Source organism: Gnatocerus cornutus, unplaced genomic scaffold, assembly GCF_029298725.1.
Source record: "Gnatocerus cornutus isolate USDA-ARS CGAHR unplaced genomic scaffold, icGnaCorn1.1 ctg00000033.1, whole genome shotgun sequence".
NCBI classification, from domain to species: Eukaryota; Metazoa; Arthropoda; class Insecta; order Coleoptera; family Tenebrionidae; genus Gnatocerus; species Gnatocerus cornutus.
Genome location: NW_028275382.1, coordinates 1909486 through 1936415, shown reverse-complemented (window position 1 = coordinate 1936415; position 26930 = coordinate 1909486). Strand labels below are relative to the sequence as shown.

Here is a 26930-nt window from a genome sequence, read left to right as displayed (position 1 = left end):
CTTTGCGCGCTATTCAATCCTTAGCCATTTCAAACGAAAACTACACAGAGGCATGGGATATTCTGATAAAAAGATTCAAAAACATGCGTTTAATCGTAAACGACCACGTGAAAACGATAATAAATGCACAGCATATTTCAAAAGCATCCGGTGTCTCTCTACGCGAATTGCTAGACGTAATTGTAACAAACATAACGGCACTTAAATCGCTGAAAATTCCAATTGAGTCATGGGATGCGATATTAGTTCCCATCATAATCGAGAAATTAGATTTTAACACGAAAAGGGATTGGGAAACGTCACTGAGCACGGAAGTTCCCAAATACGAAGACCTAATTTCCTTTTTAGAAAAAAGAGCCACGGTTTTAGAAGCGCTCCAAGTAACCCAAAAATCTAATCAAATCAATAATATACCAACACAGTTAACGCGAAATTCATAAAACGAACTTCATCGAACCCGACACTTATTACTAAACCTAATGTTAAATCGCAATCTTGTATATATTGTAAGTCTCCAGAACACAATGTTTTTGTCTGCCCAGAATTCGTTCACCTGACTGTATCAAGCCGCCTCGAAAAAGTGTCCAAATTAAAACTTTGCGTAAATTGTTTGAGGAATAATCATTCGGTGAGCAACTGTCGCATTGCAAACGGATGCAAAACTTGTGGTCAACGTCACCACTCATTACTTCACGTAGACAATGAGACGCCAAGTACATCAAAAACAATCAATAATCATGCGATAAATGGTAATTTAGTTCATAATTCCACTTTATTAGCCACTGCTGTTATTTTAATCAAGTCCGCGAATAACAAATTCAAACGCTGTCGAGCTTTCCTAGACGCGGGATCCATGTCCAATTACATAACGGCTCACATGTGTGCAAAATTGGGTCTAGAACGTAAGAAAGAAAGTTTCGAAATCAAGGGAATCAGTGGCACCACCACTAATTCTAATGAAACGGTAGCGATATCACTAAAGTCACGATACAACGCGTATCAAGCAGACAATATCAAATGTATTGTTTTAAATCAAATCACGGAAACTTTACCATTAACACAATTGGACAACCTGGAAATTCCAAAGAATGTATTTTTGGCCGATCCGGAATTCCATAAACCAGCTGCAGTAGATATGTTAATTGGTAGCGGCTTGTTTTGGTCTTTATTATGCGTTGGTCAAATTGCACTACCTGGGGGTCTAATTCTACAGAAAACGCACTTTGGATTTGTTGCCGCTGGACCCCATCATAAACAAATCATGCCGAAATCGGTTTGTAATCTGGCAATAACTAACAAGTCCCTAGAAAACACAGTAGTAAAATTCTTTGAACTTGAAGCATCTGGTACTACCTGTCATAAACATTTGTCGGCAGAAGAAACGGATTGCGAGACCCATTTCAGGGAAAATACGAAACGTGACATTTCGAGGCGTTTTGTAGTAAAGCTGCCGATCAAACGTAACCCGCTAAAAATCGGGGAATCCAAAGGCCTTGCAATTAAACGGTTTAACCACCTTGAAACTAAATTTGCAAGAGAACCGCAACTCAAGCTAGATTATTCTAAATTCATTTCGGAGTACCTCGCTCTAGGTCATATGGAACTTATCCAAAATCCCGGCACAACTTGTGTATTTCTCCCACATCATGCGGTACGTAAGGAATCCAGTACAACCACAAAGCTCAGGGTTGTTTTTGACGCATCCGCGATAACTTCTGATGGTACAAGTCACAACGACCATCTATTGCGTGGCCCAGTAATTCAACGCGATTTGTTCTCGATTATAGTAGAATTCAGAAATCATCAATTCGTTCTAAATGCCGACATCGCGAAGATGTACAGGCAAATTCTTGTGGATAATAACGATGCTTACTACCAATTGATAGTATGGCGTGACAATCCCAATGAACAATTAAAAACATTTAAATTATCAACTCTTACGTATGGCACAAAACCTGCCAGCTTCATAGCGACGCGGTGTTTGAAGGAACTCGCGGATACAAACGCGCGCGAATTTCCCATCGCGAGTCAAGTTGTTCTAAACAATTTCTACATGGACGACTTATTAGTTAGAGCTGATTCTGTAAACGAATTAATCACAATTCGAAAGCAGGTAGTAAACATTCTCGAACAGGGAAAATTCGAATTAAGAAAATTCAATTCCAACAGTTCCGCGGTTTTACCCGAAACTTCTGACGCGTCGTCTCAGATTGTTGATTTGACCAAAATCGAAACTACAAAGATTTTGGGTCTCTCTTGGGACTCGAAAAATGACACATTTAATTACGATTTCAATTACAGTGGCATACCAAAAAAGGTCACAAAACGCGTAATATTGTCCGTAACAGCGCAAATCTTTGACCCATTAGGTCTAATCGGTCCCATCATAATGCGAGCGAAAATTCTATTGCAACAACTTTGGTCTTTGAAACTGGGTTGGGACGAGTCAGTACCATTATCAATTCACACCGCGTGGACTTCGTTAATAAATGAGTTTAAACAGTTGAAAAACATAAGCATTCCACGCAAAATTATGTCATATTCATCTGAACTCGTGGAAATGCACGGATTCTCAGATGCGTCCAAGCAGGGATATGGGGCAGCCGTGTATTTGAGGGTTCCAATAAGCGACAATGAATACGAACTAAGACTAATATGCGCAAAATCACGTGTCGCCCCGCTCAAAACAGTCACAATCCCACGGTTGGAATTATGCGGCGCGCTTTTGTTGGCCAATTTGATGACAAGGGTAAAACATAATGTCCCACAAAAAATCGCGCGAGAACTTTATTGGACCGACTCAACGATCGTGTTGAGTTGGTTAAAAACTCCTGTAAATACGTTGAAGGTTTTTGTGGCGAATCGCGTTTCCGAAATTAATACTTTAACAGCGCCCGACCATTGTTACCACTAAGTCCCGATCCAAATGATTTGCAAGCCTTAACCCCTTCCCATTTCCTGATTAGAGAGCCATTAACAGCACTTCCAGAGCCCGACCTCCAAGAAGTACGGATCAACCGATTGTCCAGATGGCAGCTGGTAGAACGTCTTCGACAGCATTATTGGAATCGGTGGTCCCGCGAATACCTAAGCAGTCTCCAACAGCGAACCAAGTGGAAGCAAGACGAGGTCCCCGAGAACCTCGTAGGGGCATTGGTGCTACTCGTCGACAATTCACCTCCATTGTGTTGGAAGATGGGCCGTATCGCAGAGGTACATCCAGGCAACGACGGTCATTGTCGGGTAGTCAGCGTTCGTACCAACCAAGGCGTCATGAAGAGGTCATTGAAAAGGTTGTGTCTCCTACCCATTCAGGACCAAGAGTAGTGACCAAGTGTAGTGCGGACTTCAGTTTACGTGTGAAGGACAATTCGCATTTTATTATTATTATTTTTTTCTTCCCTTTATTGCCTTGCTTTTCTTAGTCATTTAAGTTTGTATGTACAGATGTTTATTCGTTGTTATTAATGAATTAGTTATTTTTTAATTGTTAGTTAGGCATAATAATCTTGTAAATATGATATATGTAAATACGATTATTGAAGTACTAAGTAAGTAACTTCAAGGGGGGCAGTATGTTTAGGCCACCACCAATTCATAAATCCACCCCCTCTGTACCAACTGAGGGTGGCAGGGTGGGGTGAGACATAACAAATTAGTTTTTAAGCATTCAAAATTCTAAACTCGAATGAGTAAGTCGTTGTACCGAGAATTCAATAAACATCCAAAAACCATTTGAGTCGAATCACTATTCCGTGTTACAACATTCCACCGTGAGGTGAACCAAAAACAACGAAAATCGGCGAGAAATCGTCGTTTTGCATCGAAATATGCGGTTTTCTGTGAGAATTTTGATGACTTCGTGCAGAATTCTGCTGTTTTCTTGCAATTCAGCCGTTGAATCATGATAGAAAGTGATGATTTTGTAGGTTTCGTGCTCTTCTTTGCAAATTCAAGCCAGAAAACAAAGAAAATCGGCGAGAAATGGTCGTTTTGCATCGAAATATGCGGTTTTCTGTAAGAAATTTGATGCTTTCGTGCAGAATTCTGCTGTTTTCTTGCAATTCAGCTGTTGAATCTTGGAAAAAATAATGATTTTGTAGATTTCGAACTCTTCTTTGCGAATTCAAGCCAGAAAACAACGAAAATCAGCGAGAAATCGTCGTTTTGCATCGAAATATGCGGTTTTCTCTTAGAATTTTGATGATTTCGTGCAGAATTCTGCTGTTTTCTTGCAATTCAGCCGTTGAATCTTGGTAAAAAGTGATGATTTTGTAGATTTCGTGCTCTTCTTTGCGAATTCAAGCCAAAAAACAACGAAAATCGGCGAGAAATCGTCGTTTTGCATCGAAATATGCGGTTTTCTGTGAGAATTTTGATGATCTCGTGCAGAATTCTGCTGTTTTCTTGCAATTCAGCCGTTGAATCCTGGTAAAAAGTGATGATTTTGTAGATTTCGTGCTTTTCTTTGCGAATTCAAGCCAGAAAACAACGAAAATCGGCGAGAAATGGTCGTTTTGCATCGAAATATTCGGTTTTCTGAAAGAATTTTGATGATTTAGTGCAGAATTCTGCTGTTTTCTTGCAACTCAGCCGTTGAATCTTGGTAAAAAGTGATGATTTTGTAGATTTCGTGCTCTTCTTTGCGAATTCAAGCAAGAAAACAACGAAAATCGGCGAGAAATCGTCGTTTTGCATCGAAATATGCGGTTTTCTGTGAGAAATTTGATGATTTCGTGTAAAATTCTGCTGTTTTCTTGCAATTCAGCCGTTGAATCTTAATAAAAAGTGATGATTTTGTAGATTTCGTGCTCTTCTTTGCGATTCAAGCCAGAAAACAACGAAAATCAGCGAGAAATCGTCGTTTTGCATCGAAATATGCGGTTTTCTGTAAGAATTTTGATGATTTCGTGCAGAATTCTGCTGTTTTCTTGCAATTCAGCCGTTGAAACTTTTTAAAAAGTGATGATTTTGTAGATTTCGTGCTTTTCTTTGCGAATTCAAGCCAGAATACAACGAAAATCGGCGAGAAATGGTCGTTTTGCATCGAAATATACGGTTTTCTGAAAAGAATTTTGATGATTTCGTGCAGAATTCTGCTGTTCTCTTGCAATTCAGCCGTTAAATCTTGGTAAAAAGTGATGATTTTGTAGATTTCGTGCTCTTCTTTGCGAATTCAAGCCAGAAAACAACGAAAATCGGTGAGAAATCGTCGTTTTGCATCGAAATATGCGGTTTTCTGTGAAAACTTTGATGATTTCGTGCAGAATTCTGCTGTTCTCTTGCAATTCAGCCGTTAAATTTTGGTAAAAAGTGATGATTTTGTAGATTTCGTGCTCTTCTTTGCGAATTCAAGCCAGAAAACAACGAAATCGTCGTTTTGCATCGAAATATGCAGTTTTCTCTAAGAATTTTGATGATTTCGTGCAGAATTCTGCTGTTTTCTTGCAATTCAGCCGTTGAATCTTGGTAAAAAGTGATGATTTTGTAGATCTCGTGCTCTTCATTGCGAATTCATGCCAGAAAACAACGAAAATCGACAAGAAATTGTCGTTCTGCATCGAAATATGCGGTTTTCTGTGAGAATTTAGATGATTTTGTGCAGAATTCTGCTGTTTTCTTGCAATTCAGCCGTTGAATCTTTTTAAAAAGTGATGATTTTGTAGATTTCGAACTCTTCTTTGCGAATTCAAGCCAGAAAACAACGAAAATCAGCGAGAAATCGTCGTTTTGCATCGAAATATGCGGTTTTCTCTAAGAATTTTGATGATTTCGTGCTGAATTCTGCTGTTTTCTTGCAATTCAGCCGTTGAATCTTGGTAAAAAGTGATGATTTTGTAGATTTTGTGCTCTTCTTTGCGAATTCAAGCCAAAAAACAACGAAAATCGGCGAGAAATCGTCGTTTTGCATCGAAATATGCGGTTTTCTGTGAGAATTATGATGATCTCGTGCAGAATTCTGCTGTTTTCTTGCAATTCAGCCGTTGAATCCTGGTAAAAAGTGATGATTTTGTAGATTTCGTGCTTTTCTTTGCGAATTCAAGCCAGAAAACAACGAAAATCGGCGAGAAATGGTCGTTTTGCATCGAAATATACGGTTTTCTGAAAGAATTTTGATGATTTCGTGCAGAATTCTGCTGTTTTCTTGCAATTCACCCGTTGAATCTTGGTAAAAAGTGATGATTTTGTAGATTTCGTGCTCTTCTTTGCGAATTCAAGCCAGAAAACAACAAAAATCGGCGAGAAATCGTCGTTTTGCATCGAAATATGCGGTTTGCTGTAAGAATTTTGATGATTTCGTGCAGAATTCTGCTGTTTTCTTGCAATTCAACCGTTGAATCTTGGTAAAAAGTGATGATTTTGTAAATTTCGTGCTCTTCTTTGCGAATTCAAGCCAGAAAACAACAAAAATCGGCGAGAAATTGTCGTTTTGCATCGAAATATGCGGTTTTCTGTAAGAATTTTGATGATCTCGTGCAGAATTCTGCTGTTTTCTTGCAATTCAGCCGTTGAATCTTGATGAAAAGTGATGATTTTGTAGATTTCGTGCTCTTCTTTGCGAATTCAAGCCAGAATACAACGAAAATCGCCGAGAAATCGTCGATTTGCATCGAAATATGCGGTTTTCTGTAAGAATTTTGATGATTTCGTGCAGAATTCTGCTGTTTTCTTGCAATTCACCCGTTGAATCTTGGTAAAAAGTGATGATTTTGTAGATTTCGTGCTCTTCTTTGCGAATTCAAGCCAGAAAACAACGAAAATCGGCGAGAAATCGTCGTTTTGCATCGAAATATGCGGTTTGCTGTAAGAATTTTGATGATTTCGTGCAGAATTCGACTGTTTTCTTGCAATTCAGCCGTTGAATCTTGATAAAAAGTGATGATTTTGTAGATTTCGTGCTTTTCTTTGCGAATTCAAGCCAGAAAACAACGAAAATCGGCGAGAAATCGTCGTTTTGCATCGAAATATGCGGTTTTCTGTAAGAATTTTGATGATTTCGTGCAGAATTCTGCTGTTTTCTTGCAATTCAGCCGTTGAATCTTGATAAAAAGTGATGATTTTGTAGATTTCGTGCTTTTCTTTGCGAATTCAAGCCAGAAAACAACGAAAATCGGCGAGAAATCGTCGTTTTGCACCGAAATATGTGGTTTTCTGTAAGAATGTTGATGATTTCGTGCAGAATTCTGCTGTTTTCTTGCAATTCAGCAGTTGAATCTTGGTAAAATCCGATGATTTTGTAGATTTCGTGCTCTTCTTTGCGAATTCAAGCCAGGAAACAACGAAAATCGGCGAGAAATCGTCGTTTTGCATCGAAATATGCGGTTTTCTGTAAGAATGTTGATGATTTCGTGCAGAATTCTGCTCTTTTCTTGCAATTCAGCCGTTGAATCTTGGTAAAAAGTGATGATTTTGTAGATTTCGTGCTCTTCTTTGCGAATTCAAGCCAGAAAACAACGAAAGTCGGTGAGAAATCGTCGTTTTGCATCGAAATATGCGGTTTTCTCTAAGAATTTTGATGATTTCGTGCAGAATTCTGCTGTTTTCTTGCAATTTAGCCGTTGAATCTTGGTAAAAAGTGATGATTTTGTAGATTTCGTGCTCTTCTTTGCGAATTCAAGCCAGAAAACAACGAAAATCGGCGAGAAATCGTCGTTTTGCATCGAAAAATGCGGTTTTCTCTAAGAATTTTGATGATTTCGTGCAGAATTCTGCTGTTTTCTTGCAATTCAGCCGTTGAATCTTGGGAAAAAATAATGATTTTGCAGATTTCGTACTCTTCTTTGCGAATTCAAGCCAGAAAACAACGAAAATCAGCGAGAAATCGTCGTTTTGCATTGAAATATGCGGTTTTCTGTGAGAATTTAGATGATATCGTGCAGAATTCTGCTGTTTTCTTGCAATTCAGCCGTTGAATCTTGGTAAAAAGTAATGATTTTGTAGATTTCGTGCTCTTCTTTGCGAATTCAAGCCAGAAAACAACGAAAATCGGCGAGAAATCGTCGTTTTGCATCGAAAAATGCGGTTTTCTCTAAGAATTTTGATGATTTCGTGCAGAATTCTGCTGTTTTCTTGCAATTCAGCCGTTGAATCTTGGGAAAAAATAATGATTTTGCAGATTTCGTACTCTTCTTTGCGAATTCAAGCCAGAAAACAACGAAAATCAGCGAGAAATCGTCGTTTTGCATTGAAATATGCGGTTTTCTGTGAGAATTTTGATGATTTCGTGCAGAATTCTGCTGTTTTCTTGCAATTCAGCCGTTGAATCTTGGTAAAAAGTAATGATTTTGTAGATTTCGTGCTCTTCTTTGCAAATTCAAGCCAGAAAACAACGAAAATCGGCGAGAAATCGTCGTTTTGCATCGAAATAAGCGGTTTCCTGTAAGAATTTTGATGATTTCTTGCAGAATTCTGTCGTTTTCTTGCAATTCAGCCGTTGAATCTTGATAAAAAGTCATGATTTTGTAGAATTCGTGCTCTTCTTTGCGAATTCAAGCCAGAAAACAACTAAAATCGGCAAGAAATCGTCGTTTTGCATCGAAATATGCGGTTTTCTGTGAGAATTTAGATGATTTCGTGCAGAATTTTGCTGTTTTCTTGCAATTCAGCCATTGAATCTTTTTAAAAAGTGATGATTTTGTAGATTTCGTGCTCTTCTTTGCGAATTCAAGACAGAAAACAACGAAAATCGGCGAGAAATCGTCGTTTTGCATCGAAATATGCGGTTTTCTGTAAGAATTTTGATGATTTCGTGCAGAATTCTGCTGTTTTCTTGCAATTCAGCTGTTGAATCATGGTAAAAAGTGATGATTTTGTAGATTTCGTGCTCTTCTTTGCGAATTCAAGCCAGAAAACAACGAAAATCGGCGAGAAATCGTCGTTTTGCATCGAAAAATGCGGTTTTCTCTAAGAATTTTGATGATTTCGTGCAGAATTCTGCTGTTTTCTTGCAATTCAGCCGTTGAATCTTGGGAAAAAATAATGATTTTGCAGATTTCGTACTCTTCTTTGCGAATTCAAGCCAGAAAACAACGAAAATCAGCGAGAAATCGTCGTTTTGCATTGAAATATGCGGTTTTCTGTGAGAATTTAGATGATATCGTGCAGAATTCTGCTGTTTTCTTGCAATTCAGCCGTTGAATCTTGGTAAAAAGTAATGATTTTGTAGATTTCGTGCTCTTCTTTGCGAATTCAAGCCAGAAAACAACGAAAATCGGCGAGAAATCGTCGTTTTGCATCGAAAAATGCGGTTTTCTCTAAGAATTTTGATGATTTCGTGCAGAATTCTGCTGTTTTCTTGCAATTCAGCCGTTGAATCTTGGGAAAAAATAATGATTTTGCAGATTTCGTACTCTTCTTTGCGAATTCAAGCCAGAAAACAACGAAAATCAGCGAGAAATCGTCGTTTTGCATTGAAATATGCGGTTTTCTGTGAGAATTTTGATGATTTCGTGCAGAATTCTGCTGTTTTCTTGCAATTCAGCCGTTGAATCTTGGTAAAAAGTAATGATTTTGTAGATTTCGTGCTCTTCTTTGCGAATTCAAGCCAGAAAACAACGAAAATCGGCGAGAAATCGTCGTTTTGCATCGAAATAAGCGGTTTCCTGTAAGAATTTTGATGATTTCTTGCAGAATTCTGTCGTTTTCTTGCAATTCAGCCGTTGAATCTTGATAAAAAGTCATGATTTTGTAGAATTCGTGCTCTTCTTTGCGAATTCAAGCCAGAAAACAACTAAAATCGGCAAGAAATCGTCGTTTTGCATCGAAATATGCGGTTTTCTGTGAGAATTTAGATGATTTCGTGCAGAATTTTGCTGTTTTCTTGCAATTCAGCCATTGAATCTTTTTAAAAAGTGATGATTTTGTAGATTTCGTGCTCTTCTTTGCGAATTCAAGACAGAAAACAACGAAAATCGGCGAGAAATCGTCGTTTTGCATCGAAATATGCGGTTTTCTGTAAGAATTTTGATGATTTCGTGCAGAATTCTGCTGTTTTCTTGCAATTCAGCTGTTGAATCATGGTAAAAAGTGATGATTTTGTAGATTTCGTGCTCTTCTTTGCGAATTCAAGCCAGAAAACAACGAAAATCGGCGAGAAATCGTCGTTTTGCATCGAAATAAGCGGTTTTCTGTAAGAATTTTGATGATTTCGTACAGAATTCTGCTGTTTTCTTGCAATTCAGCCGTTGAATCTTGATAAAAAGTGATGATTTTGTAGAATTCGTGCTCTTCTTTGCGAATTCAAGCCAGAAAACAACGAAAATCGGCAAGAAATCGTCGTTTTGCATCGAAATATGCGGTTTTCTGTAAAAATTTTGATAATTTCGTGCAGAATTCTGCTGTTTTCTTGCAATTCAGCCGTTGAATCTTGGTAAAAAGTGATGATTTTGTAGATTTCGTGCTCTTCTTTGCGAATTCAAGCCAGAAAACAACGAAAATCGGCAAGAAATCGTCGTTTTGTATCGAAATATGCGGTTTTCTGTGAGAATTTAGATGATTTCGTGCAGAATTCTGCTGTTTTCTTGCAATTCAGCCGTTGAATCTTTTTAAAAAGTGATGATTTTGTAGATTTCGTGCTCTTCTTTGCGAATTCAAGCCAGAAAACAACGAAAATCGGCGAGAAATCGTCGTTTTGCATCGAAATAAGCGGTTTTCTGTAAGAATTTTGATGATTTCGTACAGAATTCTGCTGTTTTCTTGCAATTCAGCCGTTGAATCTTGATAAAAAGTGATGATTTTGTAGAATTCGTGCTCTTCTTTGCGAATTCAAGCCAGAAAACAACGAAAATCGGCAAGAAATCGTCGTTTTGCATCGAAATATGCGGTTTTCTGTAAGAATTTTGATAATTTCGTGCAGATTTCTGCTGTTTTCTTGCAATTCAGCCGTTGAATCTTGGTAAAAAGTGATGATTTTGTAGATTTCGTACTCTTCTTTGCGAATTCAAGCCAGAAAACAACGAAAATCGGCAAGAAATCGTCGTTTTGTATCGAAATATGCGGTTTTCTGTGAGAATTTAGATGATTTCGTGCAGAATTCTGCTGTTTTCTTGCAATTCAGCCGTTGAATCTTTTTAAAAAGTGATGATTTTGTAGATTTCGTGCTCTTCTTTGCGAATTCGAGACCGAAAACAACGAAAATCGGCGAGAAATCGTCGTTTTGCATCGAAATATGCGGTTTTCTGTAAGAATTTTGATGATTTCGTGCAGAATTCTGCTGTTTTCTTGCAATTCAGTTGTTGAATCTTGGTAAATAGTGATGATTTTGTAGATTTCGTGCTCTTCTTTGCGAATTCAAGCCAGAAAACAACGAAAGTCGGTGAGAAATCGTCGTTTTGCATCGAAATATGCGGTTTTCTCTAAGAATTTTGATGATTTCGTGCAGAATTCTGCTGTTTTCTTGCAATTTAGCCGTTGAATCTTGGTAAAAAGTGATGATTTTGTAGATTTCGTGCTCTTCTTTGCGAATTCAAGCCAGAAAACAACGAAAGTCGGTGAGAAATCGTCGTTTTGCATCGAAATATGCGGTTTTCTCTAAGAATTTTGATGATTTCGTGCAGAATTCTGCTGTTTTCTTGCAATTTAGCCGTTGAATCTTGGTAAAAAGTGATGATTTTGTAGATTTCGTGCTCTTCTTTGCGAATTCAAGCCAGAAAACAACGAAAGTCGGCGAGAAATCGTCGTTTTGCATCGAAATATGCGGTTTTCTGTGAGAATTTTGATGATTTCGTGCAGAATTCTGCTGTTTTCTTGCAATTCAGCCGTTGAATCTTGGGAAAAAATAATGATTTTGTAGATTTCGTACTCTTCTTTGCGAATTCAAGCCAGAAAACAACGAAAATCAGCGAGAAATCGTCGTTTTGCATCGAAATATGCGGTTTTCTCTAAGAATTTTGATGATTTCGTGCAGAATTCTGCTGTTTTCTTGCAATTCAGCCGCTGAATCTTGGTAAAAAGTGATGATTTTGTAGATTTCGTGCTCTTCTTTGCGAATTTAAGCCAGAAAACAACGAAAATCGGCAAGAAATCGTCGTTTTGCATCGAAATATGCGGTTTTCTGTGAGAATTTAGATGATTTCGTGCAGAATTCTGCTGTTTTCTTGCAATTCAGCCGTTGAAACTTTTTAAAAAGTGATGATTTTGTAGATTTCGTGCTCTTCTTTGCGAATTCAAGACAGAAAACAACGAAAATCGGCGAGAAATCGTCGTTTTGCATCGAAATATGCGGTTTTCTGTAAGAATTTTGATGATTTCGTGCAGAATTCTGCTGTTTTCTTGCAATTCAGCTGTTGAATCTTGGTAAAAAGTGATGATTTTGTAGATTTCGTGCTCTTCTTTGCGAAGTCAAGCTAGAAAACAACGAAAATCGGCGAGAAATCGTCGTTTTGCATCGAAATATGCGGTTTTCTGTGAGAATTTAGATGATTTCGTGCAGAATTCTGCTGTTTTCTTGCAATTCAGCCGTTGAATCTTTTTAAAAAGTGATGATTTTGTAGATTTCGTGCTCTTCTTTGCGAATTCAAGACAGAAAACAACGAAAATCGGCGAGAAATCGTCGTTTTGCATCGAAATATGCGGTTTTCTGTGAGAATTTTGATGACTTCGTGCAGAATTCTGCTGTTTTCTTGCAATTCAGCCGTTGAATCATGATAGAAAGTGATGATTTTGTAGGTTTCGTGCTCTTCTTTGCAAATTCAAGCCAGAAAACAAAGAAAATCGGCGAGAAATGGTCGTTTTGCATCGAAATATGCGGTTTTCTGTAAGAAATTTGATGCTTTCGTGCAGAATTCTGCTGTTTTCTTGCAATTCAGCCGTTGAATCTTGGAAAAAAGTGATGATTTTGTAGATTTCGTGCTCTTCTTTGCGAATTCAAGCCAAAAAACAACGAAAATCGGCGAGAAATCGTCGTTTTGCATCGAAATATGCGGTTTTCTGTGAGAATTTTGATGATCTCGTGCAGAATTCTGCTGTTTTCTTGCAATTCAGCCGTTGAATCCTGGTAAAAAGTGTTGATTTTGTAGATTTCGTGCTTTTCTTTGCGAATTCAAGCCAGAAAACAACGAAAATCGGCGAGAAATGGTCGTTTTGCATCGAAATATACGGTTTTCTGAAAGAATTTTGATGATTTAGTGCAGAATTCTGCTGTTTTCTTGCAACTCAGCCGTTGAATCTTGGTAAAAAGTGATGATTTTGTAGATTTCGTGCTCTTCTTTGCGAATTCAAGCAAGAAAACAACGAAAATCGGCGAGAAATCGTCGCTTTGCATCGAAATATGCGGTTTTCTGTTAGAAATTTGATGATTTCGTGCAGAATTCTGCTGTTTTCTTGCAATTCAGCCGTTGAATCTTGATAAAAAGTGATGATTTTGTAGATTTCGTGCTCTTCTTTGCGATTCAAGCCAGAAAACAACGAAAATCAGCGAGAAATCGTCGTTTTGCATCGAAATATGCGGTTTTCTGTAAGAATTTTGATGATTTCGTGCAGAATTCTGCTGTTTTCTTGCAATTCAGCCGTTGAAACTTTTTAAAAAGTGATGATTTTGTAGATTTCGTGCTTTTATTTGCGAGTTCAAGCCAGAATACAACGAAAATCGGCGAGAAATGGTCGTTTTGCATCGAAATATACGGTTTTCTGAAAAGAATTTTGATGATTTCGTGCAGAATTCTGCTGTTCTCTTGCAATTCAGCCTTTAAATCTTGGTAAAAAGTGATGATTTTGTAGATTTCGTGCTCTTCTTTGCGAATTCAAGCCAGAAAACAACGAAAATCGGTGAGAAATCGTCGTTTTGCATCGAAATATGCGGTTTTCTGTGAAAACTTTGATGATTTCGTGCAGAATTCTGCTGTTCTCCTGCAATTCAGCCGTTAAATTTTGGTAAAAAGTGATGATTTTGTAGATTTCGTGCTCTTCTTTGCGAATTCAAGCCAGAAAACAACGAAAATCGGTGAGAAATCGTCGTTTTGCATCGAAATATGCGGTTTTCTCTAAGAATTTTGATGATTTCGTGCAGAATTCTGCTGTTTTCTTGCAATTCAGCCGTTGAATCTTGGTAAAAAGTGATGATTTTGTAGAATTCGTGCTCTTCATTGCGAATTCATGCCAGAAAACAACGAAAATCGACAAGAAATTGTCGTTCTGCATCGAAATATGCGGTTTTCTGTGAGAATTTAGATGATTTTGTGCAGAATTCTGCTGTTTTCTTGCAATTCAGCCGTTGAATCTTTTTAAAAAGTGATGATTTTGTCGATTTCGAACTCTTCTTTGCGAATTCAAGCCAAAAAACAACGAAAATCGGCGAGAAATCGTCGTTTTGCATCGAAATATGCGGTTTTCTGTGAGAATTATGATGATCTCGTGCAGAATTCTGCTGTTTTCTTGCAATTCAACCGTTGAATCTTGGTAAAAAGTGATGATTTTGTAAATTTCGTGTTCTTCTTTGCGAATTCAAGCCAGAAAACAACGAAAATCAGCGAGAAATCGTCGTTTTGCATCGAAATATGCGGTTTTCTGTAAAAATTTTGATGATTTCGTGTAGAATTCTGCTGTTTTCTTGCAATTCAGCCGTTGAATCTTAATAAAAAGTGATGACTTTGTAGATTTCGTGCTCATCTTTACGAAATCAAGCCAGAAAACAACGAAAATCAGCGAGAAATCGTCGTTTTGCATCGAAATATGCGGTTTTCTCTAAGAATTTTGATGATTTTGTGCAGAATTCTGCTGTTTTCTTGCAATTCACCCGTTGAATCTTAATAAAAAGTGATGACTTTGTAGATTTCGTGCTCTTCTTTGCGAAATCAAGCCAGAAAACAACGAAAATCAGCGAGAAATCGTCGTTTTGCATCGAAATATGCGAATTTCTGTAAAAATTTTGATAATTTCGTGCAGAATTCTGCTGTTTTCTTGCAATTCAGCCGTTGAATCCTGGTAAAAAGTGATGATTTTGTAGATTTCGTGCTCTTCTTTGCAAATTCAAGCCAAAAAACAACGAAAATCGGCGAGAAATCGTCGTTTTGCATCGAAATATGCGGTTTTCTGTAAGAATTTCGATGATTTCGTGCAGAATTCTGCTGTTTTCTTGCAATTCAGCCGTTGAATCTTGGTAAAAAATAATGGTTTTGTAGATTTCGTGCTCTTCTTTGCGAATTCAAGCCGGAAAACAACGAAAATCGGCGAGAAATCGTCGTTTTGCATCGAAATATGCGGTTTTCTGTAAGAATTTTGATGATTTCGTGCAGAATTCTGCTGTTTTCTTGCAATTCAGTTGTTGAATCTTGGTAAAAAGTGATGATTTTGTAGATTTCGTGCTCTTCTTTGCGAATTCAAGCCAGAAAACAACGAAAATCGGCGAGAAATCGTCGTTTTGCATCGAAATATGCGGTTTGCTTTATGAATTTTGATGATTTCGTGCAGAATTCTGCTGTTTTCTTGCAATTCAACCGTTGAATCTTGGTAAAAAGTGATGATTTTGTAAATTTCGTGCTCTTCTTTGCGAATTCAAGCCAGAAAACAACAAAAATCGGCGAGAAATTGTCGTTTTGCATCGAAATATGCGGTTTTCTGTAAGAATTTTGATGATTTCGTGCAGAATTCTGCTGTTTTCTTGCAATTCAGCCGTTGAATCTTGATAAAAAGTGATGATTTTGTAGATTTCGTGCTCTTCTTTGCGAATTCAAGCCAGAATACAACGAAAATCGCCGAGAAATCGTCGTTTTGCATCGAAATATACGGTTTGCTGTAAGAATTTTGATGATTTCGTGCAGAATTCTGCTGTTTTGTTGCAATTCACCCGTTGAATCTTGGTAAAAAGTGATGATTTTGTAGATTTCGTGCTCTTCTTTGCGAATTCAAGCCAGAAAACAACGAAAATCGGCGAGAAATCGTCGTTTTGCATCGAAATATGCGGTTTGCTGTAAGAATTTTGATGATTTCGTGCAGAATTCTACTGTTTTCTTGCAATTCAGCCGTTGAATCTTGATAAAAAGTGATGATTTTGTAGATTTCGTGCTTTTCTTTGCGAATTCAAGCCAGAAAACAACGAAAATCGGCGAGAAATCGTCGTTTTGCATCGAAATATGCGGTTTTCTGTAAGAATTTTGAAGATTTCGTGCAGAATTCTGCTGTTTTCTTGCAATTCAGCCGTTGAAACTTTTTAAAAAGTGATGATTTTGTAGATTTCGTGCTTTTCTTTGCGAATTCAAGCCAGAAAACAACAAAAATCGGCGAGAAATGGTCGTTTTGCATCGAAATATACGGTTTTCTGAAAGAATTTTGATGATTTCGTGCAGAATTCTGCTGTTTTCTTGCAACTCAGCCGTTGAATCTTGGTAAAAAGTGATGATTTTGTAGATTTCGTGCTCTTCTTTGCGAATTCAAGCCAGAAAACAACGAAAATCGGCGAGAAATCGTCGTTTTGCATCGAAATATGCGGATTTCTGTAAAAATTTTGATGATTTCGTGCAGAATTCTGCTGTTTTCTTGCAATTCAGCCGTTGAATCTTGGTAAAAAGTGATGATTTTGTAGACTTCGTGCTTTTCTTTGCGGATTCAAGCCAGAAAACAACGAAAATCGGCGAGAAATCATCGTTTTGCATCGAAATATGCGAATTTCTGTAAAAATTTTGATGATTTCGTGCAGAATTCTGCTGTTTTCTTGCAATTCAACCGTTGAATCTTAATAAAAAGTGATGACTTTGTAGATTTCGTGCTCTTCTTTGCGAAATCAAGCCAGAAAACAACGAAAATCAGCGAGAAATCGTCGTTTTGCATCGAAATATGCGGTTTTCTCTAAGAATTTTGATGATTTCGTGCAGAATTCTGCTGTTTTCTTGCAATTCAGCCGTTAAATCTTGGTAAAAAGTGATGATTTTGTAGACTTCGTGCTTTTCTTTGCGAATTCAAGCCAGAAAACAACGAAAATCGGCGAGAAATCGTCGTTTTGCATCGAAATATGCGGATTTCTGTAAAAATTTTGATGATTTCGTGCAGAATTCTGCTGTTTTCTTGCAATTCAGCCGTTGAATCTTAATAAAAAGTGATGACTTTGTAGATTTCGTGCTCTTCTTTGCGAAATCAAGCCAGAAAACAACGAAAATCAGCGAGAAATCGTCGTTTTGCATCGAAATATGCGGTTTTCTCTAAGAATTTTGATGATTTCGTGCAGAATTCTGCTGTTTTCTTGCAATTTAGCCGTTGAGTCTTGGTAAAAAGTGATGATTTTGGAGATTTCGTGCTCTTCTTTGCGAATTCAAGCCAGAAAACAACGAAAATCGACGAGAAATCGTCGTTTTGCATCGAAATATGCGGTTTTCTGTAAGAATTTTGATGATTTCGTGCAGAAATTGTAATATTAGTATTGTCCACCCCGTCGAAGTAATGTCTTCCTGTATTTAGGGAAAGTCGAACCATCACAATAAGAACAATAAACATCAACACTGAAAAAACCCTTTGTGCATTACGTAATTGAGAGTTAATAAAGTCTTTTGTAATATCATTTAAATCCTCATCAATTAATTCAAATTTGCCATTATCGTAAAGTTTACATAATATTTTTGCTTTATTCCTTTCTTTTTCTTAAAATGTCGTGACTTTACATAATTTTGCCTGAATATTTCTATGAATTCTGTACATCCTGGTCTTTCTTAATTAGATCCTTAGAAGCAACACCAATTTTAAAAAAATTAATTATTAATTATTATTATAACTTATTTAAAAAATCGAAATTACTGAAGTTAAAAAGCGCATCATTCTGAAAAAAATCAGCATAATTATGATCCTGAAAATTCACATCAAAGTTAGAATTACTTGGAATATCATCAACAAAGTGATCTTTGCTTGATGTGATATTGTCAAAATCATAATCATTATCATCTACTTCTTCACTGTTATTTTGCAAACAAGAGAAATGTGATTGACAAACGTGAGAAGACGTTAATGGATGGTTGCAAGTGCAAACTACCCTCTCAGTTGGAATTGGCATTGCATTGTAGTTCAAGTGCTCTTTTCTCTTGTTTTCAAAATCAGTGTCAACAAAATGATCCTGACAAATGTAGCAGTTCTTGGTGTCCCGTTTTAAACGTATTTTGCAAGCATTTTTTCAACTTTGGAGGCGCTGATCTCTCGGAAATCGAAAGAAATGTTTGTTAGGAGCAGAAGGATTGGTGTAATAGATACCAGTTGTTGCATCCTGGATACTTGCAACAATATTTCTTTCGATCCAAGACTAACCATTTAAAAACTTTAATTAATAAATAATTAATAAATAAAGCTGTAGTTCTATTTTTTTTCGAATTCATTAGTTATGCATGGGCAGTCTCTAAATTTATCTTTTGGAAATGGTTGGGCTATAACTTATAGTATCTTAGTGCCACTTTCAGTTCCCTATTGTGGTCCTTGTTCTACACATTTTATGGCTTGTCTGTAAATGCAATTTGAGGGCAACTTTTACATTCCACAAGTGGCTTGTGAATGTAAAATGTCCTAAGCTTCAATAAACTTCCTACTAATACATACCGAATCGATATGATTTGGACACCTAATATTTGTCCTTCATACATACTATTGGTTCAGTATGTATGAAGGACCGAAGACACTCTTAAATTGCGATCAGGCGAAGCGAGAGAAAAAATAAGCAAAGGCTATTTCTTTGCGATATAGACTTTCCGAAGAAACTGTTAACATAACTAGCTTGAATATATTTTAAAATAAAAACAAAACTGATACATTCTTCGATAATGCTGCAACATGAAAACCTTTCCGGTTGTTCTCCGTCCGAGCCATAAGGCTAGCAATGCATTATTTGCATTGTTACAAGGACCTTGCTAACTGTCAACTTATTTTGTGTAGCAAAAATAAAAATCGAAGTTTCGTTTTGAGTTTTGATCAATACAATTGCTCTTTATGTGTTTCAGTTCCAGATTTACCAAAAGCCTTTTAAATGCTGCTGTGAATTGTGTTGTTAAATGCCCAGCGACTTCTCACTGATAAAAAAAATAGCTCCACATGGTCTTGACTTTGCTTATATGTCAAAGGATGACTAAAAGAAATAAATCAATCTTAAAAATATATACGATTTACTAAGGTAGAATACTGTGGTAAGATAAGACAGTATTTTTTGCTATTCCTGAAGGAATGAATTCGAGTATATTGCAGTCTACACTTTCTAAAATCCTTATTCCTGCTTTCTTGTGCTTCCTCTGAAAGCTGACCTATAGGTAGTACAGCTGAGGCAATGATAGCCACCATGAATCAAAATTCGGTGGACACTCAGGGGCATGTAATACCAGCCATACTCTTGCACAAAGAGCTTAGCAATGCTGACTGAATATGTATGGAAAGCCTTAGTGTCAATCTCTGCATTACAAGAAAGTATTTTCAAAATTACAGTAGAACCAAATATTAAGGTTTTCAGAGATGCTTGTGATTTCGGGTGATATTTTGGGATTACTAAAAATTATTCGTGTTGTATTGCCATCATTAGATCACATTTAACATTTAACATTTAACATGATGTGTTTAAAGCGCATTAAATCAGAATTTCTTGATTGTCAGACGTTTTGTATGTAGTAGGCATTAGGACGTCTATTTGTTGTTGAGTATAGTTTTTATCTAGCACGGTAAGTTTAGTAGTTTCTTTGGCCAGCTGGATCCTTATTGGGCGACAATATCTTGTTGATGAAGGGTTCGGATTTTGCCAAATAATTTGCTTGTTATCAGCAGTATCTTCTGTTGGGCAGAATAATGCACAAGTTAATGTTTGATTGAGTACACAGGTGCCCCAGAACTTTATTATAATCATGCTTTGACAAGGAAGCATCTATCAGGAGGGCTAAAGCTCTTTCGGGCGAATACGAAAAGATGGGATTGAGAAATTTTTTTGATGTAGCAATTAAAAATTCTTTTTCAACACTGTCCAAAAGTTGTTTTATTTTACGGCGTATGGCTTTTTCGCCACACTTCTCAAAGGGTTTTTCTGGACGACCACCTTCTCTTCTGTCCCTGTGAGGAACAGTTTTGAGCGGAACCATCCTGCGTGGAACTGGATGGTTCCACAACTATTATGGAACATGCATTTGCGTGCCATTCCTGGTACTTAGCAGAAAACCTTTTTTATTTCTACCCGCCTCATGCCTACTTCTACGAAAGTGTAATAAAAATGTTTTGCTCAAATACCTTTATATTTCATCAGTTTGGTTCGAGTTGAATTGCGGATGACAAAATCTTATTTTCGCAATGCATTTTTCAACATCTCTCTGTGCGAACACGTGAAACTCATCACTGCTGTTAGCTTTAACCAACTGACAGAAGCACCTACTAAATTGATTGTTGTTTTGTAAATTCTCATTTTTGTCGCCTGGCAAAATTTTCGATAAATTATTCTAGCAAAAACAACTTTTGGTCGTCTAGCAATTTTGGCGTTTTCTCGGTGTGTTTTTGTTTTCTTGTTTCTTTGTTTAAATCTTAATTTCCAAGTCTCTACGTTCGCCAGCCTCTCTTATCGTGACTGCCGAAAACAGTAATATAAAAATAAATCAAAAATATGCGTTTTTGCATGTCACCACTAAAGCCGCAGTTACCGCAGTTAATTCTTGCTTTTGTCGTTAATAGAAGGTTTTAAGAATATTTTGGTGATAAAATGTAAAGATAAAAGTAAAGTAGTAAAATGTAAAATAATAAATAAAAACACAAAACATTTAATTAAAATTTAACTTTCCCCTAGCTTTAGTTCTAATAAAACCTTGGCGCAATTATTCTAGCAAAAACAACTTTTGGTCGTAGCAATTTTGGCGTTTTCTCGGTGTTTTTGTTTTCTTGTTTCTTTGTTTAAATCTTAATTTCCAAGTCTCTACGTTCGCCAGCCTCTCTTATCGTGACTGCCGAAAACAGTAATATAAAAATAAATCAAAAATATGCGTTTTTGCATGTCACCACTAAAGCCGCAGTTACCGCAGTTAATTCTTGCTTTTGTCGTTAATAGAAGGTTTTAAGAACATTTTAGTGATAAAATGTAAAGATAAAAGTAAAGTAGTAAAATATAAAGATAAAAGTAAAGTAGTAAAATGTAAAATAATAAATAAAAACACAAAACATTTAATTAAAATTTAACTTTCCCCTAGCTTTAGTTCTACTAAAACCTTGGCGCAATTATTCTATCAAAAACAACTTTTGGTCGTAGCAATTTTGGCGTTTTCTGGGTGTGTTTTTGTTTTCTTGTTTCTTTGTTTAAGTCTTAATTTCTAAGTCTCTACGTTCGCCAGCCTCTCTTATCGTGACTGCCGAAAACAGTAATATAAAAATAAATCAAAAATATGCGTTTTTGCATGTCACCACTAAAGCCGCAGTTACCGCAGTTAATTCTGGCTTTTGTCATTAAAAGAAGGTTTTAAGAACATTTTAGTGATAAAATGTAAAGATAAAAGTAAAGTAGTAAAATGTAAATATAAAAGTAAAGTAGTAAAATGTAAAATAATAAATAAATAAATAAAAACACAAAACATTTAATTACAATTTAACTTTCCCCTAGCTTTAGTTCTTGTTAAGATTAAGGGTTCGGAATAACACAACCAGTCGGTTGGACGGTAAGAACAAGACTACTTTATTTGCTAATATAAAGGATAGGTGGTGTAAGAGAAGATAAGGGAGCGCTAAATTTGAAATAGTTTTTGGTATGATTTCAACACCCCCACTTAACAAAAACACTATTTCATACTATGCTTAACTAAACCTAAGAGTTGACAAAATTTGCCCATTTTGACAGCTGGCTAACTTTTTGTCAATAAATCTGCTGGCATATCGTCTGTCGGTACGTATCTTAACTCTACATACTTATTACTAACATTATCCTTGATAAAGTGAAACTTTATATCGATATGCTTCGACCGTCTGTGGTGAATAGGGTTAACTGCTAGACACTGCGCATTTTGGTTATGGTTACTTAATGAGATGCAATGGATCTGGCTTGTTAACTCCTTCCACAGGTTTCGCAGGTATATCGCTTCTTTCGTCGCCTCACTAATGGCCATGTATTCTGCCTCAGTGCTCGACAGGGCCACAGTGGACTGTTTGCGGCTTTCCCAGGACACCACCGAGCCAGCAAGTTTAAAAACAAAACCAATATAGGACTTTCTATCTGTTGAATCAGATAAACACTAAACAATGGCGTATCGTTCCTGCTAAATACCTTAGAACCCTTTTAACACATTTCCAGTGTTCTTCAGTATAACATTTGTTAAATTGGCTAAGGAAACCAATCAAGTAAGTCAAGTCAGGCCTAGTCAATACCGACAAATACATCAAACTACCGATCAGTTGCTGGTAAGCCAAATTTTTTTTGCTTAAATTTATTTTCGTTTTCATAGGGGTCTTTACCGATTTGCAATTTTCCATTTTGTATTTCTGCAATAACGTTTTAATGTACTTTGACTGATCCAGTATAATTTTTTCATTCTCTCTTCGAATCCTGACACCTAGGCAATTTTTTAAGTCACCCACATCTTTGATCTTGAACTCATGTTTCAAAGCATTTTTTAATTTCTTAGCATTGTCGTCATCGTTAAGCTTATTAAAAAAAAGTCAACTTTTTGGTTCCATGCTCTCGATGACTGTTTCAAACCATAAATTGCTCTTTTGAGCTTACAAACTTTACCCTCCTTGTGAGCAAAACCTTCAGGTTGTTCCTTGAAAACATTTTCCTTCAATTCTCCGTTTAAAAAAGCTGTAGGTACATCTAAATGAAACATGTTTAAACCTAATTTCGCGGACAAAGCAATCAACAAGAGCAATGTTGAATGTTGAATGTCGAACTACAGGTGCAAAAGTCTCTGTGTAATCAATTCCCTGACTTTGAGTAAACCCTTTTGCGACTAACTGTGCGCGATATTTCACGTTTTCATGTTCATCAGTCTTTCTTTTGAATACCCACTTGCATTTGACGATCGTTCCATTATCTGGACAGCTTACCAAGTCCCAGGCTTCGTTCTCTTCGAAAGACTTTATTTCTTCTTCCATCGCCTTTTTCCAAAAAACTCGATCTGGTCTTGACATGGCTTGAGCTACTGTCATGGGCTCTCTTTCTATTTGTGTGTTGTTGGAGTTTGTAAAGAAGGTCACAAACCCGTCAAGGTTTTTCGGCTTCTTTGGTCTCTCAGATCTGCGTGGTTCGGGGTCTGGTTGGACAACTTGAGGTACTACCGCTTCAACTTCCTCCACATCTTCTAAACTCTGAGCTGCTTCAACATTATATCTTGTTGGGGTTCTTCAGGTTGTTCTTCTTCAGTTGCTTGCTGCTGTTCTTCAAGGGGTTCCACCATTTCAGCCCCCACTGAATCGACGCTTACAAGAGGAACTTCAACTCTCTTCTCACACTGTTCGATTATTACAACATCTATGCTGATGGTTATTTTTCCTGTTCTTGGATCGTACATTCTATAGCCCTTCGTGTCCTCACTGAAACCCATGAGGATCATCTTTGCTGCTTTCTCGTCCCATTTTAGTCTGCGTTGTTTTGGGACGTGTACCATGACTTGGCTCCCAAAAACTCGTAAATGTTCCACGTGTGGCTTTCGACCGGTCCACATTTGGAATGGAGTCACCTTCAACCCTGAACAGACAGAACGGTTTCTCAAATACACAGCAGTATTAACCGCTTCTGCCCAGAACTTCTTATCGAGGTTAGCATCAAAGAGTAGACATCTGGCCTTTTCGACAATGGTCCTGTTCATTCTCTCCGATTTACCATTTTGTTCGGGCGTGTAAGGGGTTGTCGTCTGGTGTTGGATGCCCTTGTCTTCTAAGTACTTTCTGAATTCATTGCTGCTGAACTCAGTACCACCATCAGTGCGAAATGTCTTCATTCTTCTGTTTTGCTGGTTTTCAACGAAATTAGTGAAATTTCTAAAACAATTAAAAACTCCGCTTTTTGATTTCAAGAAATATACAAACGTCATCTTCGTGTAATCGTCTTTCAACATCAAAAAATATCGCGAGCCTCCAATTGACTTGTGTTGAAAACTTTCTAATTAAGTACTGAAAAATGTATGAACAATGCATGCCGACTTTCGATGGTTACAGATGCAGACAAATATTCCGGTTTTCAAATTGCAAGTAAATTGCTTCAAATTCAAGTGAATTTGCAAGTGAAGGTCCCCATGTGAAAGATAATGCCAAAAAAGGTCTTGATTTCGTCTATAGTTACAGGTGATTCTGTAACTATAGACGATTCTGTAAATTCCATCAGTTGAATACTCTTATCAAGGAACTCGGTATTATTTACATTCTTTATTTCTCTTCGATGTTTCTTCACTAACGTGATCATTATAAATTGCTCTTAATTCTGTATTCTTTTGTAACTCTTGTTGTTTTAATTTTAACTTTCAGCCTCCAAGTTTGTACTGGAAATTTCGCTAATGTTAGTTAGTATTACAATTGCTCCAGTCATGATATTTTTCATTCCGTCCATAGCCTGAATACAGTTTTTCCACAGTATCTCCAATTTTGTTAAGAAGTTGCAGTTACTTGAGTATTTATATTAAGTCTCCCCATATGTTTTTGCATGATTAACAATGGAAAAAAAAAGCTTACACAAGGCAATTTTTGTCATCTAGTTTTCAGTCTTAATGAGTTTGCAATATTATAACCAAGGGATTCAATAAATCAATGCATTTAATTGACATACATGTTTATTTATTTTACATTTAAGATCTGCATGTTTCTTTTCTTTGGTAGAAACTCAAGATCGTAGCGTAATTTTTATATAGCCTTAAGTAAGGACTCTGCCTGCTTTCGTTTTCGTCGAATAAGATTTTTCAATTGTTTAGATTTCTGAAAGAAAAAATAAAAATTCAAGATTTCATTAACTTTTTTATTCAACTTACATAAAAAACTTGTGGTGTTTATTTTTATATAAAGCTTGCATATATTTCTTATACTATATACAAATAGTGCAAGCAGAGCCTTGTTCAGTGGTCTCGCCTAGACATTTTGGACATTTATATTGGATAGATATAGGCATCTTGACTCTAACAATACTTAACAAGTTATGGTTATAAAATTAACACGTTGACTGCCGTGTGTATTAATTTGTATACACGTTAGGTGAGGCTGGTGCACCGTGTGTATGATTTCTTATACACATCCAACAATTCAGTTTCCGTTTAGTGTATCAGAATAGAGCACACTTTAAAATCCACGCTAGCTGACCTAGCTTAGAACTACAAGTTTGCCAGCATAACCAAACTTTTTAAGAAAATGTAAAGTAGTGGTAAAAGAAAAATTTATAATAAAAGTATTAAAATGTAAAAGGAGGATTTTACAATTTTTTTTCAAATGAAACAACCAAAAAATGTAGTTCTTAGACATGTAAAAAAATTGAAAACAGTCAAAGTTTATTTTATAGATGGGTTTTAGAAAAACATTCCAAACAAAGCAAAGGTGTTCCAGGGCATTCTGGACATCTTGACAAAATTTGCTCTTTTATTTATTGCGTATTCGCGACCATTACGTTCTTTATTTTTTGATAGCATATTTTGCAACGTCCTGTTTCCTGCTGGAAGGTATGTATGTTCACTAAATATGGGTTCTTCCACCTCAGTTTTATTACTCATATTCAGTAATTGCAGGCAAAGGTTCTCTTTGAAACTTGTAATACTCTTGCTCTCTTCTTCATTTTTTTAAATCAATAATGTGCATTGACTACGCTTGCACCTATGATAAGCTCTACCGCAATTTTTCTGTACCATTTAATTATTCTTCGTAGAGAATTCGTCGGTGTGTTTCGTTCAGAGCATTAAAACGTCTCTCTTATCTTTCCATTTGTGTATAACAACTCCGTTTTTCTCTTTGGCAATTATTTCTCCCTTCTTGATCTTGGCTTCGACAACTTCTTTTGGAAGATCTTTTCTATATTTTTTAAGTGTCCCCACCAAGTGAGTTTTTCTGTGTTTTAATTTTTCGGCCAACTCTAAACTCGTGTACCTAAACTCTGAAATTAATGGGTTTAGGAAAATTATCAGTGTAGACTGTAACACCCTTGTCTAGATTTTCCTTCATCAGTTCTAGAACTACTTTAGTACCAACATTCATTCCTTCTACTTTCTCTTTGCCACAGTATATTTTTGCATGATACAAATATCCACCAGAAATACATAGTGCTACGAGAAGATTCTGGAAGCTTCTAACACCAGCTAGCGGTGGGCTTCTAGAGTCGTTATTTGATATTAAGTTAAAAAAGTGGTTGTCAAAGTTGGGGTCATTTGGAACTTGGTGAATTTCTTCGAGAAGGTTCGCGAAGCAATTTGCTTTGTCTTGGGAAGAGTGGTAGACATTTGCTATGTCAATTGGATTATGGTTCGGTCGAGAACGTAGGCCAGAATTTGCTTTGAATTTTGACCAATACTCTTTCCCGTTCCGATAATCCAAAGACTCGCAAGTTTTCTCTTTGTAGCTGTTAATGTCGCGTCTGATTTTGGCGTTAAATTTATTGATAAGCGTTTTTAGAAAGGGGTCGCGGCTGCGGACGTAATCGCGGTAAATTTTGCGTTTTTCTTTAATGAGTCTGAGGATGCGGTTTGGCAGTGGGGTTTTGTCCTTTAATGACTTTAAGTTTACAGTAATCGATTGCTGAAGTTAATGAGTCTATTTGTCGGTCTATTTCTACCTGGGAATTTACTGGGATAATGACTGGTAAGGCTTGGTCTAATTCTTTGCGGAAAAGGTTCCAATTAGCGTTTTTGTAATTGAAGATTTGAATAAGTGGTGGTTGTAGCTGATGGCCGTCGATAAAAATGTTTGCAATTAAGGGAAAGTGACCTGACGTTACTGTGGTGCCTATTGCTGTTTCATTGTCAAACGCGTGAATTAAAGATTCAGAGATAATGATATTGTCAATAATTGAGGCGCCTATATGAGAGGCAAAAGTGGGAAATCGGTTTTCTAATCTGTAA

At 36.7% G+C, this 26930-nt stretch overlaps 1 protein-coding gene across 1 annotated transcript; it reads left to right on the top strand.

Annotated features, from left to right (window-relative positions):
- Positions 1-479: 479 nt before the first annotated feature.
- Positions 480-17458, top strand: LOC148166066 (uncharacterized). Its single transcript, XM_088049471.1, has 9 exons — positions 480-526; positions 568-2848; positions 2892-2914; positions 2981-3357; positions 3435-3437; positions 3495-3551; positions 3584-3640; positions 3694-3778; positions 17386-17458. The coding sequence occupies exons 1-9, from the start codon at positions 480-482 to the stop codon at positions 17456-17458; spliced, it is 3003 nt and encodes a 1000-aa protein (XP_087905597.1).
- Positions 17459-26930: the final 9472 nt, after the last annotated feature.